The sequence below is a fragment of the Cydia pomonella genome, chromosome 24 (genome assembly GCF_033807575.1).
Source record: "Cydia pomonella isolate Wapato2018A chromosome 24, ilCydPomo1, whole genome shotgun sequence".
Lineage (NCBI taxonomy): Eukaryota > Metazoa > Arthropoda > Insecta > Lepidoptera > Tortricidae > Cydia > Cydia pomonella.
In genome coordinates this window covers 6,680,580-6,705,099 of record NC_084726.1, presented here as the reverse complement: position 1 = coordinate 6,705,099, position 24,520 = coordinate 6,680,580, and the positions used below count along the sequence as shown (strand labels likewise).

Sequence of the window (24,520 nt, the reverse complement as noted above, 5' to 3'; positions counted from 1 at the left end):
AGCTGCCGCTATCACACTCCCCGCCTCCACATTGCCGAAGAACGACATTGCAAGGGCGGCCAGGCTGCCCGCCACTACGCCAGTAACTATGAAACCCAGCTTCGCCAGCAGCCATAGCCCCTTGCCGGTGTAAACTACGAACCCGGCCACGCATTGCACTATGCACGCTGCGCAACAATTACCCATCGCAGTGAAAATATGACGAAATTGTGGTGAAACAGTGCAAAAAGTATTACGCAGTTATCAACAACTCGATGTACTATTGGGGTTATTCGATTTTGAGGAATAAAGTAAGGTTAAATAAAACGAGACGATTACTCTCACTGTCTAGAAAATCTAGAATGAATGCAATGTGCTTTCACGTGATAACTGCAGTAGGTAGGGTTGCTAGAATCCGCTACGTGTACAACGAAATAGTGATGCGTGGTGATGCTGGAATGCCCCGAGTCAGTGTTGCCAGACGTTACTACGTGTCGTAAGGGCTCCACGGACCGCGGGACAAATCGCATGCGATTATGGATACATTGCGGCATTTGATAGATCGATTGAATTAGTTATTTCTACTTAATAAGCAATATATCACCTTTGTGCATGCGATTTTTTGCAAGATCTGTGGAGCCCTTTACTGAAAAGATAACTCATTACAGGAAAAAATCACTTTTTTCTTATCGCACGTGGGTCGTATTTTAATATTTACTATATTCCTTGTGCAAAACACGTATCTATTGTTAACGATGTAAGTAATAAAAAGTGATACTTTTGTAAAAATGGACATCCGATGCGTCTCGCATATACACCGTGTTTTTTTTTCCGTTAATTTCAAGGGTGCATCCCTGAGCTTAAATTAAGTAACTTTCTCAAAGACACCGGTATTCTAATTAACTCAATTTTGGAGATAATCAATATTAATTTTTATCTTATAAGGCCCTTACGAGCGTGTACACTTGCCTTAGGGCCTGTTTATTGATTAGTGAGATTGAGTTAAATGTATGAGATAATACATTTGCTACTATTTCATACATTTAACTATTTACAAACGTAAATATTATCTCGGACGATTGATTTTCAAAATGACATTGATATGTCACAGTTTTCAATTGTTTGGTTGAGTTAAATGTAATGCCCGTGTTACAACAACGCTATATGCAACATTTAATTACTTTTTATAAAAAAAATAATAATTAAAAAAGCTTTTTTTATTTTATTTTTTTAATTATTGCCATTTAGTTTCCCTTAACGTTCTTACCGATACCCCGAAGTTAACGGAATTCAATAAAAACACGGTATATATAAGGTGCTTCAAATAGTTCAAATTAGTTACCGACATTTTTACAGCTGATTGTACTGCAATGCTCCGAGTATATTTAACGTCGATAAATCAAATGACACGTTGACAACATTTAAGACAAACATTGTTGACATGACAGAAAGTGACCTTAACTTATGATTTAATAAAATAACTCAATTATTGCGGAAAACATATTTTAGTTGGTTTTGACTTTTGGCCGGTGTACCATGGATTCCACCGCTGATTATTGTAATATCGAACTCACAAAATCATAGGTACTGGTAGATAAGCACATATAAACTCGTTATAATATAATAGTTATCTGTTTATTTTAGTTAAATTTTGTAAAAAATGCCAAGTTTATCTATATGACTTTATCGACATGGCCACAATGTCTGGTTACTCATTGTTAATCGTAACAGAACTTTCTCTGACTATTTCAAAAGTTATAGAATTTTGAATATAGCTTGTGAAAATATAAATACAATTGTGGCATTGTAGCAGGAAGAGTGAATGCCACATTAGAATAGAATAGAATAATTTTTATTCGTAGACACAAACAAGACACATTAAATTACATGATATGACAAAAACAAAGGAAGTATAAAGTGCCACGAAATGGCCTCATCTCAGCATGTTGCTGGTGGCTTCCAGCGCTGATCTTCCGATGAGACCATCAAGTGAGAAAAATCACGAAAGGTAACAAACAAGAAGGAAAAAGACAAAATAATATAGAGTGAACAAATTGAAAAATAGATAAAAGATAACGACGAAATTAAGTAAAGATTATTTTTATATCAAGCATCGTAAACATAACACTGTATCGGTCCGGTCCAACCATACCTTGGCTGAACATTACAGCCGCATACGCAACAAGCGCCAACGGTAGCTACACGAACTAAAAGGCAATGACAGACCAAACCAATATCGAGTTATTTTTAATAGTTAACAAAAGGTGTACAGAAAAGGGTATTTGGTACAAGACAATCCAACCACATCCTCTAATGACACCGTGGATTGATTGTTTCCTTAGTAGACGTGACATTGTATTGATGATGAGACTACGTTGTGGACATATCCCATTGAATCAGTTCGGTTATTTAATGAAGAAAGTTTCTTCTCCTAATTGTGATGAATGTGACGTATTAGAAGACGTGTACCATGTTATAATGGAATGTGTCCGGAATGAAGCCGCTAGGATACAACTGGCTTTTTCAAGCCATAATACTATGTTTGATGTCGGGGGCTGCAATAGCGTTCTGGCTGCTCCTCTGTCAGACTCTGCCATGGCTACAGCTTGTACGAAAGGCTATTGTTAATAGAATTAGTTAATTGTATAAGAATATTGTATTGTTGTTTTTTTATGGAGCGACATGTTCACCCCGGTGACAAGCTCTTAAATAAAGAGAAAAAAAAAAAACAAAAGGTGTACAATTTCATGCGCTAAATCTATCAATTTGACTTTTGCGACTAAAATCGATAACGGCCTCTTAATAGCATCGTACGCAGACGTTTCTGCTTGTTAAAAATTAATTTAGTATGGGTAGCACATCGTTACTGGTGAATTTCCAATATGACTTGGAACTCCGGTAGCCGTCTAAGAAGTGTAACGTTCTTACGGTAGATGTCGCTAGACCCATATGGTGGAAAAAATGCTGCCTGGGGATGAGGTCTTGGCTCAGATGGCAGAGCGCTGGAGTATCGATGCAGAGGCCGTGAGTCTCAACCAAAACAGTAATTTTTCCACTTTTAAATTTATTCGCAGACGTTTCTGCCTGTTAAAAATTAATAAATGAACTGCTTGAAAATATGTGCATTCCGTAAAAAGATATACCTGATGTTGTAGTCTTTAAGAGCTAAAGGCATATATAATAATGAGAATGATCAAATAAAAAAACTCAACTGTCTTCACGATTATTTATTGATAATAACAATACTTTGTAACGTAACATAAGTACGCAAAATGCAACACAACGGACCATCGTACCCTTTCATGTGCTAGCTTAAGACACTTTCGGCATATAATTATATCGGTGAAAACTAAAAAAAATATTATGCGCAAAAAATCACACCAAAAAGCTGAATCTACCAGAGATTGTGACCTTTTTAAATAAATAAAATATTTTGGGGCCTTTAGTGCATATAGGATGGTTCCATCCTCGTTCGTAGGGTTAGACCTGTCGCCCATTGGTTTTATGCTTATATTTGAGTGGCATTAAATGGAATGTTATGCCCTTCAATTAGATTAAGAATGATGTGACCCTCACGAAACGCACGTTATTTGATTTTGAACTCTTATATTACTCATTTAAGGTAAAGTTTTAGGTGACAGGGGTCATTTTTAGGTGTTGTATAATTTATTTAATCAATCATTTTTCACAGTATTGTACTGAACAAAGTATTAAATCTAACCAGACATTAACTTTAAACAAGAAGCTACGAACGTATTAGGTATTGTTTGCAAAGCTTTTTTGTAAACTGAAATAGATGTCATATACGAATGAACATATGACTAACGCCTCAGTTCCCAGGGCTGGTATCAAACCAGAGTTCTGCATTCGCGACAGATGCCTACCACCCGGGTCAAAGCGGCATGGGTGGAATTTTTTTCAAGCATATGCAATTTCTTCAGGGCTTGCAAGGCCCTCTGGCTTTTAATGTTCGATTTGCGCTAGTATCTATATAAAAACGTGTTATTTGTTATTAAAGTGTACTTTTAGGTCTAACCCTATCCCCGAGTACACAGTCCGTTGCCAACGCTCTACTTCAACTTGAGGATGGTGTTCTTGAGTTTGTCGACGTTGGCGCCGGAGAACTCCTCCAGCTTCTTGGAGTTCTTCAAGAACACGAAGGTGGGCATGGAGTTGACGTTGTATTCCGCTGCGATCTCCTCGTTCTCGTCTACGTCCACCTGGAAAAAGGGAAATAAAGGTCAGCCACTGTAACACTAGGTCGCGCAAGTCAGAGAGGTCTGTGTATTATTTAGGCCCCCCTATTTACAATCGCCTGCCTAACTCGGTAAGAGATGCAGTCTCTACCGCGGCATTTCAGGTTAGGCTGAAGAAGTCGTTGACACAGAAGTCATTTTATTCATATGACGAGTTTTTTAGTCTACCGAATATATAATGTGACATAGTAAAATATTCGAATATGAATATAATTTTCACATGATAATTGTGATTGCATTAATTTTATTTGTAAGATTATTATAATTGATATTTAAACTATTGAAAACTCTCTACCTCAATATGTAACAATTGTTATTACTAAAATATTTTATTTTTTTAATTAATTTTAAAATTTAACAGCACTGGGTAGATGAGTGAACTGAGAGTAACACTGGTCTGACTAGGGTCCGGTAGCGGAGAGGTCTAACGTTCAAGTAGGATGTTCTAGGGACCAGGTACCTCCACGTCAGCTTGGCGTGGCTCCAGCGAGTTCCGTGACTGCCCATAGTACGACAACACCAGCCTTTACGCCAGTACTTATGCGTCGAGTAAATGCTCCCCAGCGGGATAACACTCGATACTTAAATTAATTAAATAATTATACGCGACGACGACATGCTACGTGTCGAATAACGGTATTTATTCAAGGACAAGCGCTCCCCGTTCGACGGCTAGGAGCGGTGTGCTGCTGTGTTAAGAGGCGGTCAATACCTAAAGCACGCACACTGTCTATTTGTATCGGAGTAAATGAGATAGCACTGTCGCATGTTACTGGGCCTGGGCAAGGGAATAATAAGAAAAATATTTAAATAAAAAAAAAGTGGATTATTAGTGTAATATTTTACTCAACCACGGTTTAGATATAATGTTTTGAAATTGTGATTTTAATTGCAGACCTATAAGGCAAAACAATAAAGACATAAAACCGTTTAATTGTGATTTTAAGACCAATCTTTGCAATTATTTTCTATCGAGCCGATTTCGTTCAATCGTGTATCGAGTACAACCACGGTCTTTGAAATATAATTAATATGAACATATATTTTTTTTACTTGACTGAAACAAATAGTCTTTCTTAAAAAACTGTTTAAGTAACATCAATTTCAAGGACATTGGGTGTTGACAGCCTCTTAAGGTTAAAATTAAAATCATCTCTATGAACAGAGGGCATCCCTTACAGATTGATGTTATCAAAATTTCGTTATCTACATTTCCAATGCTTTTGCATAATATTCCAATGATAGATAGGCAGATAATGACATTTTGATTTTCGATGTTTTCAGTAGACTCTAAGTAGGCATTTTTGGCAGTAAACGCCAGTTGTATCAACCAACGTATACCTAAAGAAATGGACTACGACCACACAAGGGTTACCGATAGAGAAGTCAATATAGAGTAACTAAGTCAATATGTTAACTGTTGTAAGTTACTGAAGGCTCTGGAGTTAGCTTAGCTAAGTTGGCAGCTAGTTTGATAGCCCAGACTGTGCAAGTGTTATTTAAACGTCATAATTTCGTAGAAGTTTGAAGTTTCGAATAACACTTGCACAGCCTGGGCTAATAAAATCGCTGCCAACTTAGCTTGGTCTAACTATATCGTTCTTGCGTATTCAAGTGACCCAGACACATAACATTTTTCGACTTTCAATGTTGACAGTAGAATCTCTGTTTTTGGGTTTTGTTATTTTTCGGACGGCTTACTCTAGTCTTCCATGATCAGCCATGTTGCTCGGCGACACAGTGTAATTTGGTTGGCCCTAACTATTAAATTAAACATTTTTATAATGTGTTTATATGTTTTTTGTATTGTTTTGTAAGTGTTTTTATATTTTACTTTTATATTCATATTATAAAAAAAACCTAATCTAAGATATGCAATTAATAAAGAGAAATAATAATAATATTCTTTATTGCACACTACATAAAAAACAGATACAGAAAAGTATATGGGCGTTGTAGTAAAAATAATAATGTGTGTGTGTGTGTACACATGTTGATGCAATCACAATGGGCCGTTCGCCGCGCGTATACAATGTCTGTTGCCCAGCTTCCTCATAAATTGCATTCGGTGAACGGCCCGGTGAACGATCTAATGCACCAAACACCTTGTGGTTATAATAGCGTTGTTAAGCATAAACATTTATCACTATACATACAATTACGCCTATTTCCTGGAGGGCTATGGGGACGGATGCCTAAGTGAAAATCCGACCACGCAACTCCACTTGCTTACGATCCTAACATACCCCTTTCGCTTCCTTCACTTTCATAATATACACGCTCGCTCTGATAACTGGGGTAACTCCAGCCAGCAGATCCTGCAGCAAGGACTAGGAAGGGGAGACTACAAGGGGGAGGCGATGTTGATACAAAATAGCACTGTAAGCTCGCATGACTCTGCTGATTCAACCTAAGAGGCAGCGAGTCGGTGGATTATGTCAGCGTCACATGCCACCGGCTAAGCCTCAAACGCGAAATCAAACAAAGTACGCTCGCACACCGGCTTATTACGCAACAACCCCTGCCACCCCACCGTAGGCACCCGCAGCCTGCCCCAGACACCGGAGCACCCAGTAGATAGGACTGGAGTGTAGGGTTTGCAGTCAGGATAGTAGGAGAGACGGGAAAGTTTTAGCCGACCCGAATACAAGGCATCGTTTCATAATATACACGCTCGCTCGTCGGTTAAGGGTGCTCTTGACCTGGCCTTTATTCAGAATGTCCCTGATTTGATGAGAGAAAGACCGCCGAGGTCTACCCCTTCCAGCTCCCATTTCTACTTCTCCCCTATACACTCACTATAGCTATACTATAATAACTTATATTACTCTGTGAATAATATGTGATGCCTCGATGACATCATGCGATGGCATTGAAACTGGCGTTAATTATATACCTATAAGATTATTTAATCTAGTGATGCATTGTACAGTCAGCATCAAAAGTAGCAGTGTTTCATCCGCGCCAAAAGTATCTGATATTCCGGATAACTTTTCCAAATATAGATAAATTTCTAAAATTCGCGTTCAAAAGTATATCTTTTACAGTCTTAGTTATTCTATATTAAAGAAATCACTTTTTGTTAAGCTGTTACTGTTACAGAATCTACATACTTATGAAGCGTTATTTGATCCGCTACTTTTGATGCTGACTGTACTATACGTACCTACAATGATTAAGATATTATATTTACATTATTCACCTAGACACCTACGTAATAAGAATATTAAGAATAAGATAAACTGACGTTTGCAGACGTAAGTAAATATTCTTTAATGCACCACAAAAAAAAAAACAAGTTCAAAAACAGATATATAAAGTAAATAAAGCTAGTAATAAGCGGTGTTATCGCTGTAAGCGATAGCTTCCAGATAGCTTTAACAGGTAGCAGAATATAAAGAATAAAAAAAATTAAAACACCTAGTGTACAACATAATGAAGAAAAATAAGATAATTATATGTGGTTTTACATTATACGTTAACATAAAACAAAAACTGTATTTTTAGAATTGCTGACAGTTCCCTCAATGTGTTTCCAAATTCCACAGGTTAAAATTAAATTAAAATGATGTTAAAATATGTTATGTTATTCGACACAACGTATGTATAGTTTTAATCGATATTTTTACGCGTGTGTATTCTACCGAGCTGTTTTTTCGAAATTAAGATTTAAGAGACCTGCAGTAGCAGCATGGTTCCATTTTTATCGCTTGTCACTATGCCCGTCACTTTCGCACTTACATACTTGTTAGTACATGACAGGCATGGTGACAAATGATAAAGAGCCGACCATCTTAGCCCTACAGGTGACATAAACTACATTATTTCATAATTGGGTTAGTTACTCGTATTTTAACTTTCTACTTGGAGAAATAAAGGCGTACACATATATATAATAATTATCAGAGTACATTGGCAGAGCAGACTCTTATCAGCGGTGTAAATTGCACGCTATCACGCGATAACTAAACAAATAACTCCATTTAAAAGCCACATGTTGCAAGTCATTATAAAAAATGAAATTAAATCTTAAAGAATATGAATTAGGAACTGTAGCAGCATTATCACTATTTTATTTTATTTAGTCGTCTATTTAGCAATAATTATGCTAGGACACGCAGCATTAACAGTTAATGTATCGTATCTTACTATACTTCAGTGTTGGCCGAACGATGATTGCAATTAACTATTAACCATTATAAATTGAACCGTAAACCGTAACGTCAGCAGTCCGTTAATAATGGTTAATTGCATTAACGTTTCGGTCAACACTGCTATACTTCCTTTTTTTAGCATCAGATAAAGGGTAAACAATCTGGACTGTCTGGATTGAAAAACACTAGGAAAATAAGTCACAGCCAATATGCAACAATCATTTAGTATATACGATCATTTATGTACATTATTTTGGTGTCATAAGTAATAGTTACTATTTTTAAGCGTTTTGTAATAAAAAGTCACGTCAAGATTGTTTACCCTTTTTCTAATGCAAAGTATAACAGTAATAATCTTGATCGACCATCGATGGACGCTATCCTTATTATGAAACTTTACAAGAGTCATTAGTTTGTTTTGTCTCTTTCTTATAAATACACAAGTCAACATGGCAGACTAAGACAAATGACGACGCGTATAGTATTTGCGATAAGGGGTATACGAATTGTCGTTTAATAGTGTGGACGATGCACGTCAATTTGTTGGATAGGGAAATACAACTGAAATCGAAAGCAAGAAATAATATCGAGTTATAACATCTATTTACTGTATTTACGGAATATTTTGTATCCCAAGTAAAGATATGTAATACATACGTCCATGTTAACTTGTGGTTGCGATAAGGAACCACAATTTGGGGTTTCATACATATTTCTCACCACTGACTGATACTGATAAGAGACTCGAATGATATGCTGTATTAAAAATGTGGGTGTACAATTTACATAAACGCATTTATTTATACATGATCTTCATAGGAGACTTTTGCTAAGTTTTTACCTGTAACGGTGCCTACTTTGCCCATGTTCAATCATAAGACAAGACAAGTAACAAGATGCAGACCAAGCTACATAACTTTCCACCGACTTTGACAAAAATAAGTGTGGAAATTTCGTAGAAATTTGACACTTTGTTTCGTCAAAGCCGGCGCAAAATGCGTCAGTCACGATTCCGATATGAAACCATAATGTGGGGAATCATTCCGCATATATTCGAGGCCACTGACAGCTGTTTAGTATCTACAGAGCTAGTATGATTTGTTCTTCTGTGTTTTTGTTGTTTAAATTGAAGATTTACCTTAAGCACGACCAGTGAATCGGCCATCTCGTTGGCCAGCTCCTCTAATTTAGGCCCGATCATCTTGCAGGGCCCGCACCAGGTGGCCATGAAGTCGATGACCACCAGCTTGTCGCCGGCCTCGGACAGCCTGGTCTTCAGGTCGTCGGCGTCTTTGATGTGGATGGCCATTTTACTGGAACAATATGGTTGGCTCGATTAGACTTTTTTTTCGACAGACTTAGTCAAATGGGGTTGGCAACTTTCAAAGGTTTTTATAGTTGGGGTTAGCATAGCTTTTTTTTACTTTTTTACGGTCGCTAGTTTTGTTGTATGAAATTAGGATTAAAGGGATACAGGCCATAATATTAAAAAAAAAACAAGAATTTGACGCTATTTGTAGGACTCACGTAAAACCTATGCTGATCGTAAAACATCTGGAAAAATATGTAAGCCTTTTAACCCTAAAATTAAGGTCAATAACGGTACATTAATAACGGTACGGTAATAACGGTACATTAATGAGCCAATTATTGGGTCTTTGATTTCCCCTAAACTGAGTCAACCTATGACCAAACAGCCCAAAAGTTTCTGAAAAGTTAGGTGGTCTTTTATTTTAACTCGTGGGTCGTATCCGAACATAGTGTTATAAAGTAAAATTAAAAAGCATAATATCGATAAACATATAACACATTTCTTTTTTAATATTGTACCCCAAACTTTTGTTTTAGAATTGGGAATTTGCATATTATTTATATCTAGAAACATGAGCTCTCTTTTTGGCACATTTGGTTACGATCTCAATCTTCTACGATCGTAACAAAACGGAATAACAAAAATGTATACAAGTTTAGGGACAATTTTTTTCTTGCATTGGGATAGAAAAATTATGAGTAGAAACAATATGAAACCTTTAAATAGAAATGCCCAAGTACTACCAACATTAGTAAATTTGGTATCGAACGCGTCGCGACCTTCAGACATGACCTAACCCGAATAAGTCGCCGTTTTCGACGCAAGTAGCTAGCTATGACTCAGCCGTCTCGTCAACTATGGACCAAGACAAGTAAAAACGTATCATAATAGTAGTGTTATTGAAGCAACCTTTTTTGCTGGAGGCTAGGATTATCGACTATGAATTACTTAGTTTATTTGGCGAAGATTTTTATACAAATATATATCTACACAGGTAAACCGTCTATGACTGGCCACCTTCCAATAAGTGGCCACCTTGTACTAAAATAAGAATTCTATTTATTTATTCACACTATTCAAGTAAACGAAATAACATCCGTTCTGAAAATTTATTTGGATTGTGTGAATATTGTGTGCCCTTGCGGCCTATTTGCTGAAACACTTCAAGTGTTAAACAGAATCCTTTTTAGGATTCCGTAGCCAAATGGCAAAAAACGGAACCGGACTGTCTGTCCGTTTATGTCACAGCCACTTTTTCCCGAAACTATAAGAGCTATATTGTTCAAACTTGGTAAGTAGATGTATTCTATGAACCGCATTAAGATTTTTACACAAAAATAGAAAAAAACAACAATAAAATTTGGGGATTTCCCATACTTAGAACTGAAACTCAAAAAATCTTTTTTCATCAAACCCATACGTGTGGGGTATCTATGGATAGGTCTTCAAAAATGATATTTAGGTTTCTAATATAATTTTTTTCTAAACTGAATAGTTTGCGCGAGAGACACTTCCAAAGTGGTAAAATGTGTGTCCCCCCTGTAACTTCTAAAATAACAGAATGAAAAATCTAAAAAAATATATGCTATACATTACCATGCAAACTTCCACCGAAAATTGATTTGAACGAGATCTAGTAAGTAGTTTTTTTTATACGTCTTAAATGGTACGGAACCCTTCATGGGCGAGTCCGACTCGCACTTGGCCGCTTTTTAGTACAAGGTGGCCAGTAATAGACGGTTTACTCTATGTCATATTTCCATCATCAAAACAAAGTTAATGCATAGTAAATAGTATGTTATCCCATTTCATTTGCGATGGCGGGATTCCACTTGAAACTGCACAAAGAGAACTATAATGTTGGTCTATTGAATCAATTGTTTAACTATTGCTTTAGGAGCTCTGCTCTTCAAAGCCAGCGTGTGGTCAAATAATAACACAAAGGGATCAAGACTGGACAGTTATATGTATATGTGAAACACGACGCCGCAAAAAAGTTTGCTGGGTATCTGGGCTATAACAGCGAAAGTCGTAGTTCGTCAATTACGGGCATTTTTCTCTGTCACTCTAAATACGTGTTAGTGGGAGTAAAAGAGAAAGATCCCCGCAATTTGTGAATTTGGGTTTTCGCGGTAGGCCCCCTGTTATTGATACTACTTGTATTGTTTACGCCTAATGCCCGTCTCAGGTGGAATCCCGCTATCGCAAATGAAATGGGGTATACAGATAAATATCCAGAAAGTGGCAACAGAAAATGTTTATATTGTTCGTCAATAAAATAAAACACCTAATTTTCACATAAATTGTTAATGTCTTTAACTTAACCTAACTAATCTTTTGTTTTATATACAAGGTATTTTTTCAAAGTCCGGATTAGACCTCTAAGGTTTTTAATAACACTTTATTTTTAGCGGTTTCAATTATAACAACATGACCAATTTTGGTGACTAATTTAGTTGGTAATTCGATCGCAGTGTGAGTGACACAATAAATGAAATAATTGCAATTAGTTATTTTTTATTGTGCAATAACTGTTACCTCAACAATATAGTAATTAATTGACATCCTTCTTACTTCCACTAAGTAGCTATACTAAAAAGAGATACATGATAGCAATAAAATAGGCGTTATTATCATGGAGCTACCAGTTGGAACGATTCCAAGTTCAACGTACTTATAGGCGAAATGGTTTATAACATACTTGCAAAAAAAATCGTTACTTGTATTTGAATTAAATTTTGGTGTTAATGTCATTGACATATATTACGGGCAATAAGAATGGGGCCAGTACAGCGGTGTCACACGCACACGAATTCGAGCCAATCATGCAGTCTAACGCCACAACGCGATTGGTTGATGAGTTCCCATCACGCGCGCGATTTGTCGCAACTAGTTGCATTAAGTCTAATGCAACTAGTTGCGTTAGACTGCATGATTGGCTCGAATTCGTGTGCGTGTGACACCGCTGTACTGGCCCCATTCTTATTCAGTCGAATTCGCGAGTGTCACCACTGAACTAGTACCATTCTTAGTGCCCGCAAGGCCAGTCCGTAGATATATGTCAATGGTTAATGTTCATTCATATTCATATTGATGTTAATGTCTTGTTTAAGCAAATGATCAAGAAACGGAACGAATTTTGCTAAATAACTATTGGAATAAGTGATACTGAGAAGAATAAGGAAAACATAGTATGTTTTCGAAATGAACCAAAATAATGATGAAACGAAAAACAACTCCAGTAAATAGGTACAGAATGCCAACTCACACTGATAAACTTTAAAACCCTTAACCATACAGTTTGCTTTATCTATTGAAAGTAAATAGCAGACATGATAAAAAACACGCATGTCACGATTGAAACGCTGCACTTTACACCTAAATAGAAATTTATAATTTGTTTAAGTCTACACTTTGTTATTTTCATGAGAATAGCATGAGGTTTTATGGTCATTTATAATAATGATATCATTACAACTAGCACGAGATATCACTTCGAAAATTTACCGCCCTATGTGCCTGATTTATACTAGACCGACCGAAAAATGTTTTTTTTTGCCGAAACCGAAGATACGGCTTTGGTTCTAGTTTCGGCCGAAACCGAAACTTTTGTAGACTTGTTTAAATCATTGAAAAAAATGTCATAAAACTCCTTTAATACACATATTAAGACTAGTGGCGCATAAGGGAAATAGTATTTTTACATTTATATATTATCTGTATACATATATCAGTATATTAATATTGTTGTCCTACTTGTTCCCCAACTTTCGGTCTTTGTCACATAGTTTAGTTTCATAGTACGAAGTACCATTTCGTAAGTTTCGGCTGAAACCGAAACTACGGCGGAAACATGGTTTTTTTTGGCCGAAACTGAACGGTCGGACACAATTTTATACCCCATGCTTACTTGGGTTCTTGGGAGTGCTTTCCAATGTTAAAAAAAGAACTAGTAACCCAGTAGTAGGGTAGAAGATTTTTTGGCATCATAAATTACACATAACAACAAAACTCTTAAACTAGCAAAAACTGATTAAAATGTGGCTTGTTATCCTACACAAGAAATAAACACATTACACCTTAAAAAACCAGGAAAGAAGTAATCAATGTAATCATAGATAAAAATAACTTGAACCCAAACGCCGGTAAAAATAGCACTTTATAATTCACTTCACTACAATAAAACATAAACACTGTCACAAATCAATATTCAACTATGCCAAGGATATATCAATCACTCACCTAATAAACTAGAAAATATCACAGATAGAATTAAACCTAAATGACGGCTCACTGTCGAGCGGAGCGAGAAGACTGAATCGCAAATTATGATGACTGTGGTTTATATACTTGATGACGACATCTGAGGGCCTAGTGTGAACACAGAAGTTCTCGAATTGCGGGCATCTTTCTCTTTTACTCCAATTAAGGGGTAATTAGAGTGATAGAGAAACTTTGATTTTCGCAGTTATAGCCCTGGTGGACTTTATAGTAAGGTATTAAGACTGTTATGAGTTATTGTCGCATAGCATTCGTGTTCGTCATGAACTTTTATTGAATGGGAAATTCTGTTTTGATATCTTTAGGGATTCGGGTGTAAGGTAAAGGAATCTGGTGGTTGGGTTTCCCGATGACTCATCATCATGTTTATTTCAGTTCAGCTTGATATATGTATTCGTATGAGGATGAATAAGCAATTTTTTCTGATGACCAATAAAGTGACCCATGACGGGGAATGTGTGTTTAACGAAAACGTTACAACTATAAATATATCTTTTTCTATTAATAATATTTGACCGAATAACAGGAAAATTGTTAGAAAACACAAACAGTTCTCGATTCACACTAGTTTACGCATGTAGACACAACAGTTAATAAGCACCGTATTTAGCGTTAATCGCTACCTATGTGTTAAAAACACACACGACGAGTGTGTGTGTGTGTGTATATATGTATGTGTGGTCTACCCACACTATATCAATTCCACACCAACTCGACTCACTTTTGGTTCAGCTTAGTGTACGACGACGACGAGTGTACGACGCGTAAATCACCCATCGTACACTAGTTACATACATTTTGGAAATTGTACTGTAGGACATAAAACATAAGGTTTTAATTTCAATATTTAATTTTGAGTCGAGTGGATGTTGAGTTGTAATAGTGTGCTAAGACCTTAAATGGTGTCCATCCTGCAAACCTTCCTAATATTGTGAAATAGGTCTAACATACCCATGTATCTTACATTGGTTATTCGTTAGGTCACAATTAAAGTAGAAACGAATCATGACACACACATGACGTATCGTTATTTGGCATGAAGGTCTCGAAATTTTGAGAGCGGCGACTAACACGAATGGTGAATGAAATCACACACACATGTAAACACATAGAAAAAAGAATTCCAAATTTAAGATGACGCTAACGATTTTGTATCTACTCGTATACACGACTGTTGATGTGTGGGTGGCTGTGCAATACCTATATCTAAGCTAAGTTAAATTTGCGGCAAAAATTAGGCGGCATAGTGCATAGTCTGACTAAGCTAACGCCCGGCGGCGCCCACTATCGGCATGGCGCGGTACGGGATCCTTCGGCATATTGCTGGGGCATCTTTATGCACGCCGAGGTGTGCTTAGGAATGCCGAGGCATCACTCAGGCAGTGATGCCTGGGGGCAGGGGGGTATGCCTATGCCTACTACTGTCAAAGATGCCTTGGTATGCAATTCGCTTCGCTTCAAATTTTTACAATAATTAAAAAATTGAATAAAGTAAAACATAGGGGCATAGCTATTGTAATATGCATCATATTATGTAAAAGTATTTCCCATGTCAATATTTAGAGAAGAAAATGGGGACTACGTTTGTACGGAGAAACGGCCGTCCCCTTTCCTAGTGGCTAATGGCTTACCCAGGATTGGTGCAAGTGGCCCTTACTTAACTTATTTACTTAGATTTTTAATTCACGTGACCAAAAAACGAATCGATATACTTCACACTCATTGAAATTGACTTAGGGCCGATTTAGACGGCACGCGAACTCGCATGCGATTTTAGTTACATTGCGGACTATTGAGGTTACAACTAATTCGGCGACCGATCAAATACCGCAATGTAATGAAACTCGCATGCGAGTTCTCGCACCGTGTAAATGAGCCCTTATTAGTTTACACTGGGACAAACGAGACCTAATAATTTGTCTTTTCCTTATCAATTATATATTTAGCAAATCATTGTGACAATTGAAGTAGCAGTTTTGTTCATATTTAACACCTGATCCACTTGATGACTTGCACTTAATAGAGTAGGAAAGATGAGGTCACCTGTTTGAGCCATTTGTGGTACTTTAACAGGATGAATTGCCAAAAAGTAGCTCTGAACCTAGGAGTTACTATATTTACAAGTGTTAGGTGGCAGTCATTATTATAACAATCAGAACATCAGAATAAATAATAGTAACACTTCCTAAAATGTCAGCGATTCAGGGACGAATCATGGTCTCCCTTTCTAATGAATGGCACTTCCCTTTCGGCTATTTAGGATTGTCAAAATTCAAGTCATTATCTTATCTGTGGTCGTGCACGTATAGGGACGTCAAGTTGTGCCAACCCTAATTGCTCGGAGCAATGCTGAGCAGGACAGAACCGAGAATACCCGAAAGAAGGAGTGTTGACCCACTGTTAGGCCAGAACCTATGTCATAGCATTAATTGCCTAGTGAACCGCTGGTTTTAGGATGCAACGGGAAAGCGATAAGGATTGTATATATATTTTATTTAATTGATTACATACTTTAAACTACTAACTTAACTTTTATTTTATTGTATTGTTGCTTTATTGCAATTTAATGGGTTAATACCTGAATAAATAACATTTTTATTTTATTTATTTATTTATTTATTTAAAATAGAATATTATGTTTCGTTATGTACACATAAATAGAGACCACGGGGGGAGATAAATCTCTACAACAGCAGGTAGTTATTTCAGTTTTTTCCTATTGCCATTATTAATTACGGTAACTTTTTCCTCGTATTGAGGAATTGACTTTACTTTTCAATTTTTCGTATTACAAAATTAAATTTAGATTTAAATACTATTGCTTATGCCTGAAGCCAATAAGTCAATGAAACATCTGGCAATTTATCATCATCCTTATATACTCAATACAGTTTACTATAAGGGCGGACGGGGTCCGTGCTCAGGGCCCCTATGCTCAGGGGGCCCCGAAGGCAGGGATCGGAAACCGGTATTTTTTGTATGGGAACGAAAACGGTATTTTTTCGTTCTTTGTTAATTACTTCATTTCTAATTAGGCAATCTAATAATACGAAGTCGTTATCTGAAAACACAACTGAGTGATTTAGAGTATAAAATAAACCGAAATATATGGTTATTTCGATGTTTTTGCAAAAAACCGGTTCCGATCCCTGCCCGAAGGACAGACAGTGACAGTATATTTGATTACCCATAATAAGCAGAAAAAAAAATAGTTTAAATTCGCTTTTCTTTCCAAAAGGGCCCCAAATTCTTGTGCCCAAGGGCCCCAGGATAGCTTAAGACGGCCTTGTCTATACTCTATTCCATCAACACCTTAAAATAATGTAAACAAACAATACCATGTCGTGCGCAGCCAATAATATAATTCCACATATACAAAAAGTTGTATCTTATTGGCGAAATGACAGAGTCAATTGGTTGGGATTGTTAATATTTTTTTAATGTGCTAAGTGCTAATGGAATAGACTATAGTGTTATCTTGGTTTTTTTTTGCTCACTCGTTAGTGAATTATTCCAAGACAGCGCTGGTATTCGTTTTTACGACAACGACCGCCATCTGACCTTCAAACCCAAAGGGGAAACACTAGGCCATAGTTTGGTTTCCGTGCGATGTTTTCCTTTACCGAAAAGAAACTGGTAAATATCAAATTATATTTAATACCTGGCTATTATCCTTAGGTACAGTCAGCATCAAATATACAGGGCGACTTCAAATTGGTAATACAAAATTAATGTTTTACACACATTTTCCCTTAACTAATCCCCTTAATTAAGTCTCATGCTATTAAATTAAGCAAAAGTATTTTTTTCTTAATTTTTAATTTATCCCTTTTGTTTAGACTTCACATGGTTATCCTACCATAATAATTAACAAAGAAGTTTAGAGAATTTCAAATGAACACTTTCCTCTTTGGTTATCAATCACCTGTCACGGTATTTATGAAGAAAACGTGTTTTGATTAGTAATTGTCACTTGTCAAAGAAAATAATATTTTCCGTGAGATTTTAATTTCACAATTAAATTAAAATGCCTCTACGTTATCCGTATACTAATGTTCAAAAAATGGATATTCCTGAATTTTATTTTACTTCACGGAGTACTGTGCGAACTCAGGCATTATTTCACGAACGATACCCTGATTGCCCAACACCTACACGTGTATTAATAAACAGTACCATCCAAAATTTACGAGACATGGTCAGTTCCAGTACGGTTCCAGTACATGCTCAAGCACAAGGCCGGCGGCCGCGGTATTCACAAGCTTTTCGGAGAAGAGTGCTCAAGTTTTTTAACCGCAACCCAGAAGCCAGCACAAGGGATGCTGCTGCGAGATTCGGCACGAGCCAATTGTTTATTTGGCGGCTAATGAAAGCTGAAGCAAAACATCCCTTTAAATTTCAAAGGGTACAGGATATTGTAGTGGATGATTACCCTAGAAGAGTTATTTTTGGGCGTTGGCTGCAGCAAAACTTACACTTAAATATCCTATGGACCGACGCGGCAACTTTTACAAGAGTCGGCCTCTTTAACGTGCACAATGAACACTGGTGGGCTGATCGTGATGCAAATCCTCACGTAACTCGGCGAACTCTTACCAAACTCGTTTTTCTGTAAACGTTTGGGCAGGCATTCTGAATAATTGTGTGATTGGACCGTATTTTATTAACGGCAACTTAAATGGACCGAAATATGAAGATTTCCTGAGAAACGTGTTACCGATTTTACTACAAGAGGTGCCGGAACAAAATTTGGAGAATCTCTATTTGCAGCAAGACGGTGCACCAGCATATTTTGCTCTAAGTGTGCGAAATTATTTGGATAGAATATTCCCTGGCAGATGGATTGGACGCAACGGCCCAGTCGCATGGCCGCCTCGAAGTCCCGATCTGACGCCACTCGACTTCTTTTTGTGGGGCGAAATTAAAAGGAGAGTGTACGCACGGGAATCAAATACTATCGATGAACTTCGCCAAAAGATAATTGAGGCATTTAATTCTGTAAAAGCCAATGAATTTATTTTAGACAGACTCAAAATCAACCATAGACGGCGGGCCGACTTATGGGCCGATTACAGGGAAGGCGCTGGTCATTTTGAACATATCTTAAAATACGCTTAGGTAGGTTCACACTTAAACTTTTAAAGGGTCATGTTGTTAATAAACGTGATTTATGCGTTTTAAAGTGTTTCATTCTTATAAATAATTATTGCGGTAAAGAAGAGAAAATTTCGAGTTTGTATTAATCGGTAGATTAGGTACAATAATAAATGATTTAAAAAAAATAATTCGGCTTATTATTACCATAAATTTATCAGGGTCTTAAAACCTCATCAAAACAATTTAGTTACACGAGTGTCACTTGTAGTGATATCAATGATAACGTACATTGACGATAAGATCGAGTGACAAGTAGGTATGACAGTTAGATATTTAATGTAGAGTAACCACACTTTGGGACTTTAATTATTGGTTTTGTTAGAAAATTAGCGAGAATTAAATGCAGCTGATTTTAACAACGGAGTGAATGTATTGTAATGTTTGGTATTAACTGAGCCACAATCAAGTGTTTTGTATTACCAATTCGAAGTCACCCTGTATAGTGACTGTCAAGTGGTCAAATATATCGGAACACATCTTTATTTTGTTACGTTTTATAATTATAACCAAGGTGTGTTACGATTTATTTGGCCACTTTGGTTGTCTATTCGATGCTAACTGTACTTATGTTTTAAATGCGAAAGTAAAGAAAACCATATTTTGATGAATCGGAAGAAAAAGACACGTAAGAATACATAACAATGATATATCAGCAAACTAAAATAAGCTACATTAGCAAAAAATATCAATGCCAATGTCAAGACCGCAGCCCAGTCAAATGACTCACTATTGCATAGTGATACCAACATAGGCATTTTTTAATTTTCAACCTTCTTTATATAGCTTTATGATTGATTTTGGTATGATGATATTGTAAGTCTGGTTCTATTAAGATTGCCACGAAGTAAGGTAACGTACAAATATACATCTATTTTAAAACCTATTTCTTTGAATATAAAATTCATTTTTAATCATATTTAGTAGATGAGCTTTTAAAATTGCAGCAGAGACAAAGTAAGTATATTTTCGGTTTCAACTTTAAATTAAAAAAATATTTTAGTAACATTTGGTAACAGATGGTATTTTTTATTATTATTTTCTATGTCGGTGGCAAACAAGCATACGGCCCGCCTGATGGTAAGCAGTCTCCGTAGCCTATAGACGCCCGCAACTCCATAAGTGTTACATGCACGTTGCCGACCCTAACACCCCGCACCCTCGTTGAACCCTCTGGCAACCTTACTCACCGGCAGGAACATAATGTGTTAAGATATTTTTGTATAACTTTATACGCAGAAAACATTATGTATGGTTATGTGGAATATTTGCTGCTTCTAAAGACAATTAAAAACATTCTTGGCGCTGTGGCTCGAAAACTGACCCACTGACGACATTAAAATATTTAATACTGTTTACTACGAATCCATGTCCTAGATTCTAGGAGTCAACTTAAAAACTCATATCTTAATAACGGACAATAAAGCCCTTCCAAGAACCCCACATGGCTCTTACTCCGCATTCCCTCAAAGAAAAGGGGCGTTTGCAGATAAGCTACTATCGCCCACGCATAGTACGATTTATCGGTCACATGAGTGTCAATGTAATTTCATCCTTAGCAATCCGATTTAAGGTTCAAATTAGATTAATCTTTCAAGAAATGTGACTTGTCTTCATATGAATCACCAAAACGTAACACATATTTGGATTTGTTGGGCAAAGGCTAACTGAAAATTGGACCTTATCGCAAAGCCTTAAGATCTATATATAGAGGGTCAATTAAATGATGCTTTTAATACCTATGTAAATTAACAAAGATGTTTTCTCTACTGAAAGTAAGAGTACTATTTCAACTTGCCCTACAGATTGTATATGTATATTCATTCATGACATGAACAATACAAGATTGTGTTGAAAATACATGAAGCAAAAAAAACTGCAAATGCGCCATTTTACTGTATCTTTGTTAGAACCAATGTGCATTATGATTTATGATGTACACTGCGTTTCAATCTAATTAGAACCTTTCATAAGCCAAATAATTCCATTTGTTTTGTTGATTTCTCAAACAAAATTAATCCCAATACACTATACAACAAGGTTCCCATTAAAAATAGGATTTTGTATGGTGGCCTTACGAGGGTATGTTATCGGAGTTCACAATTATTCTGGTTAAGTCGTAAGTGATATTCATAGGCGCGGGTAAGTTAAACCAGCCAATGGTAGCTTCTGGAAATAACTGAGTCATTAAAAATGCGTCATATGTGTAATACAAACTTAGCGGACCTATAGTATACCTTATGTTGTGGTAATACGATTTAGGAATGGTCTGGGTCGGTGGTACAAGAATGCAGTGAATAAATCAATTGATTCCTTAAGTAATAATAAATATATAAATATTATAGAACACCACAGTAAGCTCAAGAAGGCTTGTGTTGTTGGTAATCAGACAATGATATATGTAATATACACATACTTAAATACATATAGATTAACACATTCACTGCCATTACTGCCAAGAACATGTATGTGTGTTCATTTTGTACTGGAAACAGGGCGCCCGGCACCGAAAGTGTTACGAAAGTAGTAATAATAGTATTACAAAACACAGGGTCATGATTTACTGTATGTTTAAATTAGTACACATAATAAACTTTTTCATTTTGATTTTTCACATAGAAAATAGGTACCCATGAGTCAGGAACAAATACTTGTGATAAACACACAAATACACACCCCTACTGGGATTCAAGCCCGGGACTAGGCATGGTCACTACCAACACCAACTAGGAAATGGAGGCCGTTTGATATGAATAGCTTCTGGAAATAAGCGAGTCATTAACAACGAGTCATGTGTAATACAAACTTAACTGACCTATTGTATACCTTATGTTGTGGTCATAAGAATTAGGAATGGTCAGGGTCAGTGGTACAGGAATACAGTGAATAAATCAATTGATTATCTGATTAATTGTATGTAATATTCACATCCGTGCATCATGGCGCATTCTAAGATTGTAAATCCATTAGAACAAAACAGATTTAGTACAAATATCTCGAACCGGATGGGAGGAAGATATTAAATTTATTGCAAGTTGACTGGAGGAGATACAGTAATTTGGGCTGTTTGGAAGAAAACAAGAGGTGTATGCCCAACGGTGGGCACAGACACACTGCAAGGAGATAGTAGAAGAGTAGAGATATAAAGAAAGTTTTCAAAGATATAATTATTGGTACAAGCTTTTATCGCTGACTGTACTTTTCTTTCCACACACAATTAATACTCATCAAGACAATTCTAACCCCAAACATAATTTGTTTACATTGTTTTATCACAGAATTCCCATGGCCACCTCCTGACTACATCATCAGATCAGATCCATGTCAGCATAATGTTGTATTGACACCCGATTTACAGTATGTACTTATTTGCAAAATTTCAGTTATGTAGGCTGACACCAAATAGATGTTACTCTGTGACTAGTAATAGTCACACATTGGGGTGTTTGGTGCAGGAATGTTTTACACAAGCCAAAAAAAGGTAAAAACTGTAATAACCCTAATAACTGCTCGGAGCAATGCAGAGCCGAACATAGTCAAGAAAAACCAAACACACTAGTTTCCTCCCCCTGGTCCTTTACTAATAGTAAAACCAAGGTCACTCTTGAAGAGAAATTAAGTTTATAAGAAAAATATATACAATATTATGAAATATTACCATGGCTTTAGGTATTGACTACGAAGAGATGATGCTTTGACAAGCCACTTATTTAGGTGAAATGGAGCCATTACTTTTTTTTTAATTTTCACTTTAATTTTTAAGCAATGTAGAACATGAAAGATAGTTTGACATTTTACTTTTTAAATTCATAGATACAAATTCAATGAGAATAAAACCTATTTCAAACAAAAAGTTACGACTTAACTGAAACCTGTAGCCTTCACACATAGTTGTAAACATGTGGGAACTTCTAACAATAGGCTATTAAACATCCTGAATCAAGAATATTAGTCGTTTAAAACTAAAATTAAATTCTCAGTTAAGTGTTCTACAAACTGTATTGTATCGATTTTTTATACTAGCAATTACAATTTAATACTGACATAGTGTGTATAGAACAAGGTTACAGTATATTAATAAGTGAAGTGACGCGCAACGACCGTAGTTGAACGAATAGATGATTAATCATCTATCGATACCAACAGCGCTATATTTCAATAAAGATAATTAGTTATCCCCAAAGTTGTACGTGGATAAGTAACGAAAACGAAAAGAAGATCAAATGCAAATAAGCGACTAATTGAGTACGCTATTAAACGCTTAAACAACTCTCGGGCGCGGAAAACAATAAAAAAATAACGACGTCAGAAAACGGCAAATTACTCCAGAGGTTGGGTAGATATATCCATCAATTAAACGTGTTAACTCTATTGATATTTGTATTACTCTGGCATAAGCAAATTAATCAAGAAAAGGGTACTTACGGATAAGTTGTGAGAATGAAACTGGAATTAATCACACCAAACCACGCGGTGACACAATCGCAGCTCACTAAGGAAGTGTCAGTCAAACGGTAAAAAAAATTAACAAGCGGATGAGCTGCGTCGCTGCGATTTTGTACAATTCTTAAAACTCTTTATTTGTCATTGGTTGTTTTACATTTATGGACCATTTTTTGTCTATTCAATTAATTCAATATCTACTTGAAGCCAGAAACCACCAATAATAATTTGCATTGAGGCGTTTTATTCTAGAGTAAATGTTGAGCGGTCAGGGGGCCTACCGCAAAAACAGGAATTCTCAAATTACGGGATCTTACTCTTTTACTCTCAGTATGAGATGATTAGAGTGACAGAGAAAAATGCCCGCAATTGACGAATTTTTGCGGTAGGCCCCCAGGGCTCTACGAACTACTACAAAGAGAATTAACGAATTAAAATTTTAAGGGCCAATTACATCCACATGCTAACGGGCCCGATGTTGGGCTCGACTTCAGGCGAGCAAGAGTCGATTTCCGTTTTACGAATCAGTAGAAAATCTTTAACCATTTTTGACATGTAAAAATACTTTGTCTCTAATTGCCAAAAATGTTCAATGTTTGATATTTTTGCATTTGAGCAATTTATTTAGTTTTCAAATATTGTTATCGATGTACTGATATTTGGTGAAACGGAAAATGACTCTTGCTCAGAGGGCCTACTGTGTTGCCTCCCCTGTCACACTTACGTACGAATTTACAAGTTTAACAGAGAAGTAACATGTCGAACTTGGTCCGATGTCGGGCCCAACATCGGGCCCGATAGCATGTGGATGTAATTGGCTTATGGAGGATAGAGGCAAGGAGAACAATCTCTTATGGGAGAATCAAGTTGTCTGTTCTCAGTACAAAATTTGATACTCAAGCCGTAGCCACTTAGGTGGTAGGCAAGCTGTGTATATGTCC

At 36.5% G+C, this 24,520-nt stretch overlaps 1 protein-coding gene across 2 annotated transcripts; it reads right to left on the bottom strand.

The window, feature by feature from the left end:
* Positions 1-3,191: 3,191 nt before the first annotated feature.
* Positions 3,192-23,773, bottom strand: LOC133531086 (thioredoxin-2). 2 transcript variants are annotated; one of them, XM_061869184.1, is made up of 3 exons: positions 23,562-23,773; positions 9,528-9,702; positions 3,192-4,199 (listed from the first exon to the last, which is right to left on the bottom strand). In XM_061869184.1, exons 2-3 carry the CDS (start codon positions 9,696-9,698, stop codon positions 4,050-4,052), a joined length of 321 nt encoding a protein of 106 aa, XP_061725168.1. In that variant the 5' UTR covers positions 9,699-9,702; positions 23,562-23,773; the 3' UTR covers positions 3,192-4,049. The 2 variants fall into 2 exon arrangements, with proteins under 2 accessions (XP_061725168.1, XP_061725170.1); XM_061869186.1 differs by lacking the exon at positions 23,562-23,773 and adding an exon at positions 13,944-14,093.
* Positions 23,774-24,520: the final 747 nt, after the last annotated feature.

What these genes read in the sequence shown, in the direction of transcription:
- LOC133531086 (XM_061869184.1), bottom strand. Translation starts at nt 9,698, where the DNA reads ATGGCCATCCACATCAAAGACGCCGACGACCTGAAGACCAGGCTGTCC. An exon ending in ATTCACTGGTCGTGCTTAAG is followed by an intron (nt 4,200 to 9,527) that starts GTAAATCTTCAA and finishes CCCTTTTTCCAG; the next exon opens with GTGGACGTAGACGAGAACGA.